We start from the raw sequence: 19,753 nt of genomic DNA on the forward strand, positions 1-19,753 counted from the left end.
AGATGTCAGTAATTAAAGGCGACGTGAGCCTGCAAATAGCCCATTAAAGATGTTTACCCTGCATCAAACCAGCAAGCAGACCTCAATCCCCTTTGCCACTTTCTATAAGAAAACCAACCACATCAAACACTTTGGGGTTTTTACGCACTTTCCCAAATGCTCGACTGATCACAGGGAGGAAGGGTGCACGGCGTACAGACCACCACCTGCCCCTGCGAGCCGAGGCAGGGAGCGACCTGCCTCCCACCTCCCCTTTTCTCCATGGCCCGCCCCACCCAGCCCCCGATGGCCCCGAGTCATCCTCTCAAGGCACTCCCCGGCAAAGAGAAACCTCCCTCCCAGCTCCCAGGAAAATAAAACTCCCTCCACTTCCTTCCACAGGCTTTAGATGCTTTGAAGTCCAGAGTCTTTGAGTCCTAGCCTCTGAGACTTTGAGCTAGAATGGCCCTTGAGCCTGTCGTAGCCCAGTCCCTTTTTGTTCACAGGGGGAGACTCCAGGCTTCGCAGATGGAGAAGTCTTGCCTGAGATCATGGGGCACCAGAGGCTGCCGGGTCTCTAAGCCGTGGGCTAGAGCCAGCTCACAAAGTTCAGGTGGATTCTCCTTGCCTTTGAACCAGAGAGCCTCTCCCTTCCTTATTATTCATGTAGGTTGACAGCACTCCTGGCCATTGGGTTGTCACAGGGAGGCCCTGCAAGGAGGCAAAGAGATGAAAGACCCCACAGGAAATCAGGCTGAGGGTCTCCTTTCAGTCCCCAGGTAGATGTCTCCCAGGCAGAGGCCAGACGACACACCTTCCCCATCTCCCAACCTCAGAGCTCAGAGGTCCCAAACACTGAAGGGACAGACACACTCAGGAACGGCCCATCCCCCAAAGGAGAGGTCATCTCAAGAGGGGAGCCAGGTGAGCCAGGCTCCCTAAACACTCAGGCCCTGTCCATGAGTTTTCTCATCACCTCCCACTCGCCAAATGAAGAGGGAGCGCTGTCTTCCTTTTCCTGAGGCCCGGGGAGCATCAGAGACCTCGCCAGGCTCAGAGTGACCCTGGGCGGGAGTTGGCCTCAAACCCAGGCAGCTGGGTCTCAAGTTCGTTCCCCTGAACCTGAGGGCTGCTCCACCCAGCCTGAGCCTGTGAGGGGAATGGGCAGGGGAGCGGGAGGGCGTGGCAGGGTGGGGGCATGTCCCTGGGAGAGGACGGTGGTTGCCGCCCCTGCGGGCACCACTGGAGCCCACACAGAAGAGAGAAGAACTGAGGTGCCCAGCCTCTGCTCTTCTCACTAAGGAGGGGAGAAAACAGCCCCAGACAGTGAGGTCTGGTCCCATCCTGGCTCTGCAGCTTGTAACCATGTACCATTAGGGTTCTCTCTCTAAGCTTCTGTTTCCTCATCTGAGATTATTGTTGTTATTGCTGTTTGTCTTTTGTCTTTTTTTGTTGTTTAGGGCCGCACCTGTGGCATACGGAGATTCCCAGACTAGGGGTTGAATCAGACCTGTAGCTGCCAACCTACACCACAGCCACAGCAACACTGGATCCGAGCCGCATCTGCGACCTACATCGGCGGCAGCGGATCCTTAACCACTGAGCAAGGCCAGGGACCGAACCTGCATCCTCATGGCTACTAGTCGGGTTCATTACCACTGCGCCACAACGGGAACTCCACGTGTGAGGTCATTGGGAGGGGTGAGAAGGATTGACCAGAAAAGTGGTTCCCAGCTGCATTCCTCTCCTTGCTCTGCTGTCCTTCAAGGCCCGGGACCCTTCTGGACCTGTTTCTCCCAAAGTCCAGCTGTCGACTCTGCACTTGGAAGGCCCTTTGGCTGGAGCCCCTCCCACATTGGACACCTTCGAGGTGCCAAGCAGGGCAATTACTGGGTGATTAGGTGTCACTGCTGGAGTGAGAAGGGCCACGCCTCCTCTTAAATTCCGACTGTCCTGCCTAGGAGTGTCCGAAGACCTGCCCTGTTAACGTGGGTCTGGCTGGCTGCTCAGAAACGCCATCCGGACAATCCACACACCCGGGTGCAGAGGAAACAAGGAGCTGGGCGGCCCTGGCATGGCAGGTGAGTGGGCACGGCCTGGGAGGGGGGGCCTCAGGGCACCAGGGTCCCTGAGAGGAGCTTCAGGAAAGGTGGTGTCTGTGGAAAGAAACATGGGTCACTGATTCTTAGCATCGCGGTGCTGCCCAGTCCATGAGCCGCTCCTTCATCTTCAGAAGGACACGGACGCCCAAAGATGGAAAGTCTGCCCCAACCACCCAGCACGCAAGTCTGAGACAGAGCCCTTCCTGGACCGGGGCCGGGCCTTCCCCGCACACCTTGCTGGATGGCAGAAGGGGGGGAGCAGAGACAATGTGAAATCTTCTCGCACCCCGTGTACATCACAAGATTCGGGAACATGTCTGGGCAGCGCTGGGGATCGGGCACTGGATGAGAAGAGAGGTGCCCCATGGGCTACATCCTCCTCTGGTTCCCACCCCAAAGATTCGAGGGAAAGTGCAGCTCTGTCCCAGGTGAAAAGAGGAGTGTGACCTTGAGCATGAGCTTTTGCCCTTGGTGTCTCCATTTTCTCATCTGTAAAATGGGAGTTCTAATTCAAATCATCTCACAGGCCTGCAGTGAGGAAGTGGGGGACCAAGTATGCTGTGCCGCCCAGAATCTTTCATGTGGGCCCTGTCAACAGTACACGCAGAAAATGGGCCTTACCCTGGGGCCCCAACACAGTGAGGGCCAAATTCCCCTCCCACCCCGGAACATGTCTGTTAGTTAGAAATTATGTATTTTCTACCTACTCTGTGCTGGAAGCTGAGGCCCAGGTGTGAGCAGGTCAGCAGAAGCAGGAGTCCTACCCTCATGGGCCTTAAAGGACTCTTTCTAATTCTGTGTCCCTATTTTCAATGGTTCAGCATTATGTGGCAATTATATGTGTCAAGTCCTGTTTATATTTTGACTTTCAGAGGCAAGTATTTTAATTTTCTTATCATATTTGAACTTCCTCTTCTTACCGCACCCTAGAAACTGGGAACATTACTGGCATCCTGGGCCTTTCTGGCCCTTGGGAGGGTCTGCTCCCTGAGGACCAGGCCTTGGCCCCCCAGCTCATTCCCCCAGACTTCGGTTTTAAGAGCTGAGGTGGTTTCTCCATGTAGTCCTGGGTTCGAGGCATGGCTTTGCTTCCTTCCGGATCTACCTTTTGGGGCTCACCTAGAGGTCTCCCTTCCCTAAGTATTTAATGTACCATCAGCCTTAAACCTGACCGAGTTTAATTGCTGAGAAAAGACCTTTCTAGGAGCAAAGTCAGTGATGGGGTTCTAATGTCAGGTCTGTTACTAACTTGATGGGTAATCATTTCTCTCTCTGAACCTCAACTTCTCCATCTGTAAAACATCACAATTGGATCCATCATGCCTAGTACACAAACCGACTATTAGGTTGAATTCCATTCCCCAGTCTTTTGGGTCTTCCTGGCTTCTTGGGAACCTGCTCCTCAGAGCAGTAGACCAAGCCTACTATGCAATCTGTGCATGAATGACTGAGACCTCAGATGGATGCTGCTCCCCCTCTGACACACTGCCCCTGACAGACATTACTAGTTGATGCCAGAGTGCTTCCCTATAGGAGGCTGGATGTGGCCTCAGAATTCTCTTTGAGTTCGTCAGGTAATCCCTACCAGGTGATCAGTGTTAGCAAGTGACCCTTTCACCATTGTTAAATTATAATAATCTTTTGGCTCAGAAATTCTAAGAACCAAGAAGACTCTGTGTGGGATTGGCTCTGTCTGCGACACTGGGTTGGGGTTGATGAGCCACTGCCTACTGGTGAGAGAGAAGCCAGCGGCTTCCAAGAGGACCAAGAAGGACAGGGAAATTGAGCAGCGGCCGCAGGCAACTCCCCAATTAATCATTTAGCTTCGAAGGTCGGGTATCCATGATGCACACTAAGGATAGGGTCATAATGGGGCCCATCAGAAACCAATTACCTTGAGTCCAGAGTCTGGGAAGTTTGCTGGCTTCCTCAGAGCCTCCTGGGTTCAGCCCCACTGGGTGCCATCCCCAGGCTGGAGCAGAGATCTAGGTAGCAGAGCATCATCCGCTCTTTGGTGTCACCCAAGGGCGGGAGGAGGAAGAACTGGGGGGAGCTAGGGCTGGAGTGGGAGGCAAGCCTCTGCACATGGACCCTTCTCTCCAAGTAGGACTCCTTCTTAGGCTGATCTTTGAGGCCAGCTGGTAAGCAGGTGAGCTGGAGAGGAGAAGGTGAGGATGGCAGGGGAGGAGCGGTAGGTGGTAGGTAGGGCCAGATTGTAACTTTGAATGCCAGCATAGCAGTCATGCGTTTGATGGCTCTTTGAGCAGGGGACATGATGTGCCGATCCTCATGCAATCAGGAAATCCCTTCTCCTCGCTGACCCTCAGTTTCTGCATAGTAACAGGATGGGTGGAACAGGTTGAGCTGAAAATGTTCTGAGGTTCTTGGGGCCATGAAGTGATTTAAGCAAGAGGTGAGAAGGGGAGAACAAAAAGAAAAATAATCGGTGTAGGTATGGGGAGGAGAGGACCAAAGTGGTCAAAGAGAAAGGAGGTGACGACGATATAAAACCCCCATCTATTGACCTCGTAACTGTGGACCCGACCCTGGGCTAAGTACCTTATAAGTAAGGAGACCACTCACCTGGCTGAACCTGTGGTCCTAGAGTGTTTGTTAATGGCTTCTCCTTTCACGTTCAGAATTTGCAGATTTAGGTGTTACATTTTCCCATTACCCTGTTCAATCATTCCCTCATCCTCTCCAAAACTCTTCTTGAGGAACGTATTGGGAAGGCATTACGTACTTGAGAGAGGTCCCCTGACTTATCCAGGACCACACAGCCAATAAGGGAAAGACTCAGGCTTGCGTTGATTGTCAGAACCCTGGAGTGGCAGCCAAGAGTTCTCCTGCAAATAGGATGAGAATAATGTGATTAATAACACGTGCATTTACTGAAAACCTCATATGTGCCAGTGCTATTCGAATTACTCTATGTGAGTTATTTCACTTAATCCTCACAACTCAAGGAGAAGGCTCCTATCATCCCTGCCATTTTCACCAGGGGAGTGAGGTTCAGAAGAGTTTGGTTGCCAAGGAGCAGCAAAGTTGGCATTTGAACTCAAGTGTGCACCTCTGAAATCAGGCTCCGAATCCCTGGGCAAGGTGGAAAGAAAGGCTGAGAGGGGAAGGCGGGAGGGGGAAGGGAAGGAGGGCAGGGGAGGGAAGGAAGCCAGGAAGGAAGGGCAGGTTTTAGAATGTGATGGCTTGAGAGAGAGGGATTATGGATGGGTGGGGAGGCAGGGGCGCGAGCCACGTGAGCAGCGTGAGGCATAGGTGCTGACCCTCCAGGGCGAGCCAGGAAACGGAGCATGAGCTGCTGTCCTCACAGCCTCCTCCCAGTCAAGAGTCAGGGAGTGACATCCCGTCCTTCATCCAACCACGAGCATCTACTACGCCCTGGGCTCCGAGCCAGGCTTCTAACAACCCAGAGAGAATGAGCCCCAGACCGTGCCGTCCTGGGGCCTACAATCCAATGGAGGAGAGAGACATGAGAGCAAACTTTTACAACCTGGCTCCCTGAAGGCTTCAGGGGGGACAGAAGCCTTAACCTCAAACAGGGAAATTCAAGCTGAGCACATGGAGGAGGTGATCCTGGATTTATTTTGATGCGGAGGGGGGTGGTCTAGAAACCATCCTACAGGCATATCTATCTCCCTGCTCTGGGCTTCCCTATACGTAGACTCCCCTCCCCTGTGTGCATCCGTCCCAGTGAGAGCTGGGGTGGACTCTGACTAAGGCAGAACTGGCTATAATCACCAGGACAGCTGCTTTCCCCCCTGCAGGATCCCGGTCCCCCACCCGGACCATCAGCCCACATATGTCAGGTCATGGGGGAGTGATGCTGATGAGTACAGGTGACTTAGGTCACCAAAGGAGCAGCTCTGGGGACAGATCTCCCAGGGACCAGAGCAGTGACTTCCTGGATTAGGGCAGGTATAGAACTGGTGGGGTGGCAGGCTGGGCTTTCTGTAAAACCATCAAGGGGTAAGAGGAACAGGTGTGTTCTGTGGGGATAACAGAGGACAAAAGTGGAGACAAGTGGGGAGATGTCGCAAGAAAAAAAACCTTGGTTTGACAGAAGGAAAGACTTAACATCTGGGCAACAGAGAAACTGCCTCTCAGAGGTATGAAGCTAAAACTGTGCTTAAGTATCCACTTAAAATTCAGCTGAGGGAATCTGACTTGGACAGGAAGTTATGCGAGAGACGGTCTCTGAGATTTGGGGGTAATGAGAATGGCAGTTCTGACTCATCCTACGCTACATGCTCCCCTGTGATGAGCCTATAGATGCCCCAAGGGTGGCGGGGGCTGGTTTGAGCTGTGACGGGGAAAGAGGGAGCTGAGATGGAATCCTCAGGGCTTGAATCCATGACCCAGGGTCCAGGAACCCTCATCACATGCTAAAGCCCCCTTGTAAGCAGCCCCCGGGGCATATCAGAGCTGAGATAATTACTACCCAATAACCTCATCCTCTCTCCTGACTCATCCCTTTTTTAAAAAATGTCATATGCTGTTCTGACGCGTCCCCACAAGGGTTGTGACTTGACTTCCTGGGCTGCAGATCCAACCTGCCCTTGGGCAGGACGTCCTTTTCCTCCCATCTCTGGGTCTCCGTTTCTGTCACTAATACGGAGACCTGGGCTTCTCATGGCCCTTGCAGCTCTGTTGATATTAGATTAGTAGACAATCCTATGTTCAAGATAAATGAGGATACTTTCTGGGTTTTCAGACTAAACAGAGACCACATGAGCTTAAATTTCTAGGACTTGAGAGATCTGCTCCTTCCCAAGGACTACTGGGCTCACTTGATATGAAGGCTTCAGTTCCACTTTTTTTTTTTTTTGTCTTTTCTATGGCCGCTCCTAAGGCACATGGAGGTTCCCAAGCTAGGGGTTTAATCGGAGCTGTAGCACCACAGCCACAGCAACGTGGGATCTGAGCCTATACCACAGCTCATGGTAATGCTGGATCCTTAACCCACTGAGTAAGGCCAGGGATCGAACCCTCAACCTCATGGTTCCTAGTCGGACTCGTTAACCACTGCGCCACGACGGGAACTCCTCAGTTCCACTTTCAAACGTGAACATGGGCCAGCCCACTGGGGGAGTCTCTGGCACTAGGGTCTGGCTCCTGCCTCACGGGGTCGCTGTTGAGCACTGGTCCTGCCCAGTCCTGGCTCACCCACCCCCAGTAGTGCCTGCAGGAAGGAGCTTTCAATCTGGGACACACGTGTCAGCTGTGTAAGTTCCTCTGTCACGTTCAGTCGTTAACCCCAAATCATGACGCCAGGCTATGCCTACCAGCCGAGGCCAAGCCAGAACTAGCCTTTTCCCTGAGTCTCAGGTTTGAGACAGTAGCACCAGCTCAGCTCCTCACAAGTGGAGACCAGTTAGAAAGCTGTTCCAGACGAACTAGAGATTCTCATACTAAGTGAAGTAAGTCAGAAAGAGAAAGACAAATACCGTAAGATCTCACTTATATGTGGAATTTAAATTATGGCACAGATGATCCTATCCAAAGCTGCTTGCCCTGAGAGAGAAATAGCCGGGTAGCGGCTGTATCCTGTTTATGTCTTAGCGTCGGAAGGCATGTGGTGTTCACAGTTTGCCGTATATGTTGTCAGAACAGTTTCAAGCTCCCCCCCAAAATCACGAAGAGAGAACATAGACCCCACCCTTCAGTGGGAGGGATTTCAGTCTCATTATAAGAAAAGCATGTTGGGGGAGATCCCATCGTGGCTCAGTGGTTAAAGAATCCGACTAGGAACCATGAGGTTGCAGGTTCAATCCCTGGCCTTGCTCAGTGGGTTAAGGTTCCGGCGTTGCCGTGAGCTGTGGTGTAGGTCACAGATGAGGCTCGGATCCCGCGTTGCTATGGCTGTGGCGTAGGCCGGTGGCTCCAGCTCCGATTAGACCCCTAGCCTGGGAACCTCCATATACCATGGGAAATGGCCCTGGAAAAGGCAAAAAGACAAAAAAGAAAAGAAAAGCATGTTGGGTGGAGTTCATCCATCCATCATCCACATCAATTAGCAAAGCCATCTTTGAAAAATACAATATTCCACACTCACCCAGGGTATTAGTCAGGGTTCTCCGGAGACAAAGGACTAACAGGATGTGTGTGTGTGTGTGTGTGTGTGTGTGTGTGTGTGTGTGTGTGTGTGTGTGTGTGTAGGGGTGGGGAGGGAGAGATTTGTTTAAGGAATTATTATTAGCTCATGTAATTATGGAGGCTGGCAAGTCCAAAATCTTCAGGGTAGGCTGGCAGGCTGGGGGACTTAGGGAAGACTTGCCATTCGAGTCCAGAGGCAATTTGCTGGCAGAATCCCTCCTTCCTCAGGGGACATCAGTGTTTGCTCTATTAAGGCCTTCAACTGATTGGATAAGGCCCACCCACTTTGTGGTGGGAAGTCTGCTTAAAGTCCACCAATTTAAATGTTCATCTCATCCAAAACAATCCTTCACCAAAACAGCCAGAATGATGTTTGAGCACCATGGCCCAGCCAAGTTGGTATATAAAGTTAACCATCACATCATGTAACAGGAGAAGGAACAAAATGGACATTCAATGAGCACCTGCTAAGTATTGAGTGCTGGTCACACATCATCTTATTCAACCTCATTATCAAAAGGGAGGCAAATTCATTATCATACCCACTTTATGGATGAGAGAGGTTAACTCATGCTGAGGGACACACAGTAAATGAATGCATATCTTGGACTCTGACCCAAGTCTGAGCAAGTCCAAGATTGCTTCTCTTGGATCCAGAAATGGGGAAATCAGGAGAGAAATGGGTGAATAACAGATTGGAAAGTGGGGCAAGCCCCAAGTGGAGGTCTCAAGAACCGGACTGAGGAATTGAGACTCTTCCTTGGGGGAGGAGAAACACCCCAAGGAGTCATGGAAGCCAGTCCTACTCCCTGGAGGTAGAGTGGATACATCATCACAGTTGACAGCTGACTGTGGCTGATGTGTAATTATTAGATACTGGTGGAGAATAATCCTGGAACCAGTTCCCAGGTCCCAGCTATAGGAGAAGAATGGGGAGAATTAGTCAGGCTAATTCAGGGCTCCCAGGCTGCACAGAGGACTTGGACTTGAGCTTGGCCATGAGAGGAGGCAGAGGTAAGCAGGGAAAGGCGCAGGAGCATATGGTATCCGAGTCTCGTCTTCCGCAGAGAGCTGATGAAAGAAAATGGCCTGTGCTGAGTGCCTGCCATGTGCCAAATGCCACAGCACTGCATTCCATGTAGGGGCAGTGTTTTTGGTTGAATCTTCCCAAGAATCCTGTGGTGTAGCTACAGTCATCATCTCTGTTTTTTAGATCAGGACACTGAGACCCAGAAAGGTGAGAGGACTTAGCCAAGGGCACATGAGAGATGGCCGAACTGGGGTCAGGGTCCAGGTTTGTCTGGCTCCAAAGCCTGTGCTTTCTCCATTCCACGCCCTGATTACTCAAGACTGGACAATGTATGTTCTCAGCCCATGACTATCAGAGAAGCAGGATAGTATAGAATTCTGATACCACCCCTAATAGCTGTGTGAACTTCATCAAGGTACTTAACCTCTCTGTGCCTCAGTTTCCTCATCTGCAAAAATGGAGTTGATAATAGTGTTTATTTACCTCAAAAGCTCATTTTCAAGATTAAATGAGCTTACAAATGTAAAGCACAGAGGACAGTGTCTGACTCAAAGTAAATATTATCTAAAGTAACTATTAGTCCTATTATTCTTATTATCATACTTGGGGACAGGGTGGCTTTCACATCACCTGGAATGGCCCTACCCAGCCTCTAGGTTAAGGTTTGTATGTTGGAGAAAAGCCAAATGTTATTATTGAAAAAGATTCTAAAGATTTGTCCAGACACCAAAGTTTCATGTTGAACAGTTCAGCAGATATGAATCAACAACCCAAACCTGGATGCCAAAGATATATTATGGAGTTTCTGTTGTGGCTCAGTGGTAACAAACCTGACTAGCATCCATGAGGACATGGGTTCGACCCATGGCCTTGCTCAGTGGGTTAGGGATCCAGCGTTGCCATCAGTTTCCTCATCTGCAAAAATGGAGTTGATAATAGTTTTTACCTCAAAAGCTTGTTTGCAAGATTAAATGAGTTTATAATTTAGGTGTGGTATAGTTCGCAGACACAGCTCGGATCTGGTATTGCTGTGGCTGTGGTATAGGCTGGCAGCTGCAGCTCTGATTTCACCTCTAGCCTGGGAACTTCCATATGCCGTGGGTGTGGCCCTAAAAAGACAAAAAAGGAAAAAGTCACATTTGCTGATATTACTTAAATTAAATCTAACTTTATGTCCTCATTCCACTGGACTTGTCAGAAAATTCCGTCCCAGTTATTACTGGGGCTCCCTCCACGTTTCAATCATCTATACTGTGGAAGAAACTACCCCAGCTCTTAGAGGCAATCGTTCTCTCACCTGCGAGCTGACAATTTCAGCAGAACTCAACGGGGACAGCTGGTCTCTGCTTCATCTGTTATGATGATGACATAGCTGGGGCAGCATGACTTGGGGTTGGGGGATTTGCTTGGTGGCTACTCCCACAGCTGCCAGGATGGTGCTGGGCTCAGTGGGCTATGGGTTGGGGTCTTGGTTCCTCTCTACATGGGCTTCTCTAAGGGCTCTTCGGCCTTCTTCATGGCATCAAGATCAAGAACTTGAGGGAACCAGGCAGAAGCTGTATCAACTTTTGTGATCTAGCCTTGGCAGTCATAAAGTGTTACTCTGTTTTAGCCACAAGGCCTCCCAGATTCAGGGGGAGGGGCTCTATATCCCACTTCTCCGTGAGAGGAGTGTCAATGTCATATCATAAAAACAGTATGAGGGATGGGAGACACTATTGCAACCATCTTTGGAAAGGGCAGGCTGCCTCTTCCCTAACCAAAAGGGTAAAATGAAGTTCTAGAGTCTTAAAAAAGGTGAGCATTTTGGCAGGCTCTCTCCAAACCTTGGCCCAGATGAGGCACGGCTCTGATATGCATGGTCCGAGCCCATGTTGTGTTTTAGGGTCTGGGACTTCTGGTTTGTGACTCCTTTGGGATCGAAAGGAAAGACAACATAGCCCAGGGGTGGGGTATGTTCCAGCCCCTTGAGCCTGGGCAGACCTTTATAACTGCCTTGACCAGTAGCATATGACAGAGGTGACAGTGGGTAGTTTCTGAGGTTAGGTCTTAAAAGAGATTGCAGCTTCCACCTTGGTCTCTTCGATCACTTGCTCAGGGGGGAAACAGGTGCCATGCCGTGAGGACCCTCAGCAGTGCCGTGGACAATCTACACAGAAAGGAACCATGGTCCCCAACCTACTTCCAGCACCAATTTGCCAGCCATGTGCAGGAGCCACCATGGAAGTGGCTCCTCCAGCCTCAGTCAAGCCTTCAGATGAGTGCAGCCCTGGATGACATGGAATTGCAACTGCTTGAGGGACTCCAAGCAAGAATTGGCCAGCTGAGCTCGTCCCAAGTTCCTGACCTACAGAAACCACAAGAGATAATATGTGATTATTGTTTTCTGGAGCTGCTGAGCTGTGGGCTGATGTGTTCATTGGCAATAGATATGTAGGAGTTCCCGTGGTGGCTCAGTGGTTAACGAATCCGACTAGGAACCATGAGGTTGTGGGTTCGATCCCTGGCTTTGCTCAGTGGGTTAAGGATCCAGCGTTGCCATGAGCTGTGGTGTAGGTCGCAGACGCGACTCGGATCCCGCGTTGCTGAGGCTCTGGCGTAGGCCAGCAGCTACAGCTCTGATTCGACCCCTAGCCTGAGAACCTCCATATGCCACAGGATCGGCTCAAGAAATGGCAAAAAGACAAAAAAAAAAAAGATATGTAAACATCAACTGGTTTTGTCTCTAATACCCTTGTATTATTACAAATATTTTATAATGCCCCTTCACTGTCCTGAAGTCAAATTGATGAATATTACCTACTTTCATGCATCACTTTAAAAGAATTATATTGTAACTATAATTAAACAGGCAGGTAAAAGGAAATCCATTTCTAGTTATTTAAATGCTTACGGACACTTTGCCAGAAGACGTGATGAAGTGGTCAGATGCCGTCCTAATGCTGAAGCACCATGGATACAACAGCTCCAACCTAGACTCAGCCTTGTGGGCTGGTCTGGGTCAACTCTGGTAGCAATGACATTTGTGACAGGACTTTCCAAAATTAGAGTGAGGAACCTGGGAACGTTCCAAAGAACGGATGGTACCATCTTCAATTCACACGATAGTTTCATTCTAATAAATTCAGCAAATTTTAAAACATTGCAAGCCTTACTTAATAAGTACATGCAAAACGGAATTGGATTATGGGCTCAGATAATAATATATAGGGTTCTCTCCACATGAAAGTCCAGCAGGGCAGTCGAATGCTGCATGGAACTTGGGATGACTATCCTAACCTTGGCATTTCAGGATGTCTGACAAATGGTCTCCCTCCACTAAAGGCCATCACTGTAGGAATCAAACAATGTTCCCAAATATTCAAAAGCCTCCCCTGGGTAGTCCTACCCCCCCCCCCACACACACACACACGAAATGGCTCTCTATAAGGAGGATTAAACTATAGCTGCTTTGGAGACTTCCCATTGTGGCTCAGCGGGTCAAGAACCCAACATAGTATCCATGAGGATGTGGGTTCGATCCCTGGCCTCACTCAGTGGTTTAAAGATCTGGCGTTGCCCCAAGCTGCAGCATAGGTCACAGATGCATCTCCAATTCAGCTGCCAGCCCAAGAATTTTCATATGCTGCAGGCGAGACCCTAAAAAGAAAAAAAAAAAAAGACAAGAAAACCCTTTGGCTGACCATAAACAATTTCAGAGAGCACCAGCATTAATTAGACCATGTGACAAGACAGTGATGGATCAAGACGAAAACAAGTGCATTCCATAATTGTGTGTGAACACAGACGAAAACATGAACATTGTCCACGCCCCAGAATGAGTAAAGATCCCTGTGTCCTGGCTAATGAGAGCTGCTTCTCCACCACTGACAACTTTGGCCTCCGTCCATTCCTCCCACCTCTACTTGAAAATGATTAAGACAAACATAGGCTTGTCCTGCTTCCTGATGGCACCTAGTCCGGAGCAGAGCCTGCTTCCCTGAACTCTCACCAAAATCACCAACACAAGCCCGAATCCCCCAATAAGCCCTCCAGCATCCTCTTCCAAAATGCTTCATCCTCCTCCCACAGATGAGATCTTTCTCCCCCGCCACAAGCCAGCTTGTTCAACTTCTGGTGTATTCTGGGTGGTCTTTCTCTCAAGAGTTTTGACAGAAAAGGACATTAAATGCCTGTATTTGGGAGTTCCCGTTGTAGCTCAGCAAGTTAAGAATCCGACATAGTGTCCATGAGGATGAGAGTTCTATCCCTGGCCTCCCTCAGTGGGTTAAGGATCCAGCATCCAAACTGTGGTGTAGGTCACAGATGCAGCTTGGATCCCCACATCGCTGTGGCTGTGGCAGTGGCATAGACCATCAGTGGCAGCTCCACTGGGGAACTTTCATATGACGCATGTGTGGCTATAAAAAAGAAACAAGAAAAAAATTCTGGGCATTCCCGTCGTGGCACAGCAGAAATGAATTCAACTAAGAACCATGAGGACACGGGTTCGATCCCTGGCCTCACTCAGTGGGTTAAGGATCTGGCCTTGCCGTGAGCTGTGGTGTAGGTCACAGATGCGGCTTGGATCCTGTGTTGCCGTGGCTGTGGCGTAGGCCGGCAGCTATAATGCTGATTCACCCCCTGGCCTGGGAACCTCCATATGCCACAGGTGCAGCCCTAAAAAAAAAGACAAAAAAAAAGTTCTGTATTTGTTATTCATGATAAGGGAAAATACTCGAGAAACTTCCATTTCGTTTTATCAACATCTGTACATGTGTATATGTTTGTGTGCCCTGGGACACCAGATGAAATTATTTCTTCAGTGGGTCACAGTCAAAAGAGTGAAAGCCAGCAGCCCAGTGGTCAAGAGCTGGGGACCAGCTCCCAGACTCAGCTGTGTGCTGGCCGGACTATGTGCCCTTTGGCAAGTAGCTTCATGTCCCATGGCCCCAGTTTCCTCATTCACCCAGGAAATATTTGTTGTGCCCCTTCCACAGATGAGGGGCTGACGTCGATGCTAAAGTTCCATTCTTGGCAAAACAGACACAATCCCGGCCCTGGTGGAGCTGGGTGTTCTAGGAAGGGGAGGCAGGCAATTTAAAAAAGAGAGAAAAACACTGAATGTGGGATGTCAAGGGCTGTGGAGAAAAAGAGTAGGGAAGAATGCGGGTCACAGTGCCGTGATTTGCAGTTTCTAAAAGGGTGGTCAGGGAAGATGCCACTGAAAATGCGACATCTGAGTAGAGACCTGAAGGAGCAGGTGGGGAGAAGCTTGGGCGGGTAACTCAGAGGAGCTTCTCATCAGGGGGACGGCATGGGCAGAGGCTCTGACCCGGAGCACGGTAGGCAGGTTCAAGGAACTGTAAGGAAGCCACTGTGACTAGAAAGGGCAGTGGAGGTGGGGGGGTGGGGACAGATGTCCCAAAAGGCCCGGTCAGAACAGTTATGAAGGGCCTGAGAGTGACTCAAGGGAGCTACCAGAGAGTCTGAAAGAAGTGAGGGGATCTTAGATTTTTTTATAAGGTTTTTAAAAGGATTTTTATGGGAGTCTATTGAGGTGATTTTAGATGTATTTATTTGTTTATTTATTCAGTCTTTCTAGGGCCCTACCCAAGACATATGGAAGTTCCCAGGCTAGGGGTCCAATTGGAGCTGCAGCTGCCGCCACAGCCACAGCCACAGCCAAGCTGGATCTGAGCCGCATCTACGACCCACACCACACCACACCACAGCAACCTCAGATCCTTAACCCACTGAACGGGGCCAGGGATCGAGTCCTCGTGGATACCAGTCAAGTTCGTTTCTGCTGCACCATGATGGGAACGCCATAGATCTTTTTTATTAAGGGTTGGTTGGGGTTTTTTTTGTCTTTTTTTTTTGCTATTTCTTTGGGCCGCTCCCTCGGCATATGGAGGTTCCCAAGCTAGGGGTCCAATCGGAGCTGCAGCCACCGGCCTACGCCAGAGCCACAGCAACGCGGGATCCGAGCCGAACCTACACCACAGCTCACGGCAACGCCAGATCGTTAACCCACTGAGCAAGGGCAGGGACCGAACCCGCAACCTCATGGTTCCTAGTCGGATTCGTTAACCACTGCGCCACGATGGGAACTCCTGTTTTTTTTTTTTAATTTCAGTATAGCGAGGTGATATTAGATCTTAACAGAATCCCCTGACAGCTGTATTGAAAACAGACCCTGGGGGCCCAGGGTGGGGGTGGGTCTAGAAAATAGGAAGGAAGGTCCTCGTCCCTCTTTCACTGGCTTGTCAGGAAGCATAAGCATGTGCAGACATGCCAAGCTCTAATATTGTTATTTTTATGATTCCAAATATAGCATTTGATTAAACACGGGAGAGGTGAACTCCAGCGGAAAGGCAGCGGTTTCTCCTCAGAGGTGGAGCCCAGGGACCTAGTGGGAAAGCCATGCTGGGGGCGGGGGGTGGGGGGGGTGACCCTGAGGACAGGAAGCTGCTGAGACAGCGAGCACAGGGGGAAGGGAGCTGAGGAGGGGGGCCGCAAGCTGGAAGGCAGGAAGCAGTGGGATCTGCAGAGCCCTTTGTGCAAGCTGGAGTCTGGATGGGTGGGAGGGGAAAACAGGGCATCCGGCAGAGTGCTGGGAGCAGGTGCGTGACAAGATGAAAGCAGCACGACAAAGAGCGACCCTTTGGGTCTCATTAGGTATCAATGATTAATCTCTCGCTCTGTGTCAGAGGGGTCTTCTCGAGGTGCAGCTCTGACCACGGCGCCCCTGCTGAAAACGTTCGTTGACTTTCCCCGTCACCCCCAGGAGAAAGGCCCCCACTCCGAGCTTGGCAGTCTGGCCATGCAGACTCCTCCTACCTCATTGCCTGCCCCACGCATGTGCTTTCTCTCGACTTTTTTTAAAAGTCACAGGACCTCCTCCTGCCTCTGAGCAGCCACAGGTCCTGCCTAGGGGCCAGGGCTGCACAAGCTCTGTATTCTATGTTTCTGGGGTCCCTATGCCTCTCCTTAGGGAACTTTCCAAAACTTGCTCTTTGCTGTGTGAGATGCATCTGCTTGGTGCCAAGAGCTGGCATGTCAATGGCCTGGCATCAGGGCTGGTGTCTATTTCATGGCCTGTGCTTATCAGGTCTGTGGCATCCAGCACAATGCCTGACCCCTGAATGAATGAACCCTGAATAAGCAGAGGTAGAGGGTGCTTGGGTTGAGGCTAGATATGCCACCCACCTCTCCTCCGGCAACATCCCGTCCAATTCGTGACTCAGCCTCAATACTGCTTTGACAAGCGAGCCTCTCTAGTCACCCTACTGTTAGATGTTCTTTCAGCTCCCTGTACTTTTGACTATATGTACCCAAATAGCAATTAGTTATCTGTGGACTCACCTATTTAGGTGTCACTCCTGCTTGTCTGGAATATAATGACTAACCATTATTGGGTGAGATGGTCTCAGGGCTCTGAATGGCAGGTAGTTATACTCACCATCAATCCACAAGATATTATTATCCCCACTCCACAGAAGGGAAAACAAGGGTGCAGGGAGGTCAAACAGAAGGTCATTTAGCAAGGAGATGACCAAGTCAGGATTTGAACCCCCATCAGCTGACCCCAGAGACTGTGCTCATAACCATTGAGCCACACGGCCTCACTGTGTGTCTTTCCAGCCAAGCCCCCATCTTTCTTGTTCACCAGTATATCCCAATGCCAGACATCAGCCTGGCGCAAAGAGTATATTTTCAGAGAATCCGTGTTTTGCAAATCAGTCTACCCACTGAAATTTATTTTTAACTCTAAATCAGTACTCTTGGTGCTCCCATGGGTATTTGCAGTCATGCACGCAGAGTGGTGAAAAACAGGGCCACCTGAAGTGCATATTTCCAACTGATGTCAAAAAAGGTGACGCTTTGCCTTCTCATTTCAACTCTCAGACTTAGACGATTGGCCTTTCACGGTCTGTTTAATGCCATGTTGTTTGCACTTTCATCCCTTGTGTTGGTGCTTTTGCTGTTTCAAATGGCCCTCAGCCCAGCTCTGAGGTGCTGTCCAGTGTTCCTAAGCCTAGCAAGGCGATGATGTGCCTTAAGGAAAAGACGCATGTGTTAGATAAGTTTATTCAGGTTTTATTAATAGTGCCATTGTCTGTAAGTTCAATGTCAATGAATCAACAATATATTCGTCTTTAAACAGAAACACCCAAAGGAGTGCCCATCGTGGCTCCACGGAAACAAATCTGACTCGCATCCATGAGGACGCAGGTTCAATCCCTGGCCTCGCTCAATGGGTTAAGGATCCAGGGTTGCTGTGTAGGTCACAGACCCAGCTCGGATCTGGCCTTGCTGTGGCTGTGGTATAGGCCATCGGCTACATCTCCAATTCGACCCCTAGCCTGGAAACCTCCATATACCATGGGTACAGCCCTAAAAAGACAAAAAAAAAAAAAAAGAAAAGAAAAGAAAAGAAATACACATAAAATATGGTAATGTATTGTTCCATTGACGAAAAAGTTGTGATCAGAAGCTCTCAGGCACCCAGCCCTATACCTTCCCTTGGAAGCAACAGTTCTATACTGGCTAATTCGGTGTCCACAGAGACCCAGTAGAACACAGTGACCATGAATAACCAGAAATGACGGGGTATGGTAAACAGTGGCTCTGTGAGCAAATGACGGGCAGGTTGAAGCAGATGGGAGGGCAAGCCAGGCATGGATGGGAAACATCCCAGAGCCGAGTCTCATCTCCCTGTGCTCTCTCTGCCCAGGGATCAGAGTGACCAAGGTGGACTGGCAGCGACTGAGGAACGGTGCCGCCCACCACACCCAGGAGTACCCCTGCCCTGAGCTGGTGGTCCGCAGGGGCCAGAAGTTCACCTTCACACTGGGGCTGAACAAATCCCTGGAGTACACAGAGACCCTCATCTTCACCGTGGAGACAGGTGCCTGGCTGGCCAGCATCCTCTGCTAGTCTGCCGTGGGGAAGACGGGTCTTGTGACCAATGAGTTCAGATCCGGTGTCATCAGCCCAAACAAGTCTCATAGGTGGGCTGAGCCCCAAGCCCTGGAGACTTTTGTTGGCAGCTTTCTGGGGATGGTTGGAAGGTGCTGCCAGCAGGCAGTAGGACAGAGGAAATGACAAATCTGGAATCATATGCTCATGACGGCATCCAGGGCTCTGGAAGGAGATAGAAATTCATTAGACACTTTTTTTTTTTTTAATGGCCACACCCATGGAACATGGAAGTTCCCAGGCTAGGGATTGAATGCGAGCCCCTATAGCAATCCGATCTGGAAACGCCAGATCCTTTAACCCACTGTGCTGGGCCGGGGATCGAACCCATGCCTCCACCGTGATCCGAGCCACGGCAGTTGGATTCTTCACCCACAGCCCCATAGCAGGAACTCCCCATCAAGAACTTTTGAGCCCGTGCTTTCCTTTCCTGACCAGATAGGAGGCAGACTTTGGTTTCAGAGAGTGCCAATTCCTTCTTGATCTGGGAAGTGGGTGGGAGTCAGGACAGCAGAGGTGGACCCCACTCTGCCACTGGCCCTCTTGCGTCTTGGTCGGGTCCTTCCCCACAGCAGTCTCCCAGCAGGTGGCGGGGGGTGAGAGTCCGCCTTCCAGGCCTGCAGCTTCTCCAGACCTGAGCATCCTGGGGGGCGGAGGTGGCTGGATCTCCTGATCCCCACTCCTCTCTGCTAGGACCCCAAGCTTCTGAGGCCCTGCGCACCAAGGCTGTGTTCCAGACATCAGAGCTAGCGGTGGATGACAGCTGGACAGCAGTGAAGGAGGCCCAGACAGAGAACGCCACGACCGTCAGCCTCACCAGCCCTCCCGATGCCGTCATTGGCCGCTACCAGCTAAGCGCCAGGGTTTCCTCCCGCCGCAAACACAATGACCGGAAGCTGGGCGAGTTTGTTCTCCTTTTCAACCCATGGTGCCCGGGTAGGAGCCCCTGAGTCCAAGGCCGAGGTTTTCCCAGAAGTGGTCCTTCAGGAGGCCTGGGAGGCAGGTTAAGGGACTGGGAGGTGAATGCTAAGAGCTTGGCAAGAGCCAGGCCCAGGTGGAGGCAGGCACTGGGCAGAGGAGGGTGGTAGCAGCTGGTGCCCGAGAGGCAGGAATTAGTGGGTTCTGGTATGTGGAGGCCAGGGGGCGAGGATGGGGCCTAATGGCAGGACAGGCCCAGGAGTGAGGAAGAGCCAGGCTTTAGCCATCACTCAGCTTTGGTTCAGTCCCAGCTCTGCTAAGCTGCTTCCCTCGGTGAGTCTCAGTTTCCTTACCTATTAGATGGAACTAATAATGGTACCTCCTCATTAGGGTTATGGTGAGAATTCATAAAGTTAATGCTTGCAATACGCCAGGCACATCATAAGGGGTGCTGGGGTCAATATTCTTACTAAGGGGTAAGTCAGTAACAGTAGCCTGGATCAGTATTCTTATTAATATTTAAGAAATATGAGGCTTCTGTTGGCATTAAGTCAGGTCAACCAAAGGCATCAGGACTCCTAAAATCCTTCCACCTTGGGCTGGTTGGGTTGGTCTCCGCCTGAAGAAAGACCAACCAGGAGGAGTGGGG

At 50.6% G+C, this 19,753-nt stretch overlaps 1 protein-coding gene across 1 annotated transcript in view; it reads left to right on the forward strand.

Annotated features, from left to right (window-relative positions):
• Window positions 1-1,972: 1,972 nt before the first annotated feature.
• TGM6 (transglutaminase 6) overlaps window positions 1,973-19,753 on the forward strand; it is a 49,639-nt gene continuing 31,858 nt past the window's right edge. The window contains exons 1-3 of the mRNA XM_047770349.1: window positions 1,973-2,060; window positions 17,942-18,115; window positions 18,880-19,122. Of these exons, the coding sequence (XP_047626305.1) occupies window positions 2,054-2,060; window positions 17,942-18,115; window positions 18,880-19,122 (424 nt within the window). The 5' untranslated portion in view covers window positions 1,973-2,053. The remainder of the gene's footprint in view (window positions 2,061-17,941; window positions 18,116-18,879; window positions 19,123-19,753) is intronic.

The sequence above is a fragment of the Phacochoerus africanus genome, chromosome 3 (assembly GCF_016906955.1).
Source record: "Phacochoerus africanus isolate WHEZ1 chromosome 3, ROS_Pafr_v1, whole genome shotgun sequence".
In the NCBI taxonomy this organism is placed as follows: Eukaryota; Metazoa; Chordata; class Mammalia; order Artiodactyla; family Suidae; genus Phacochoerus; species Phacochoerus africanus.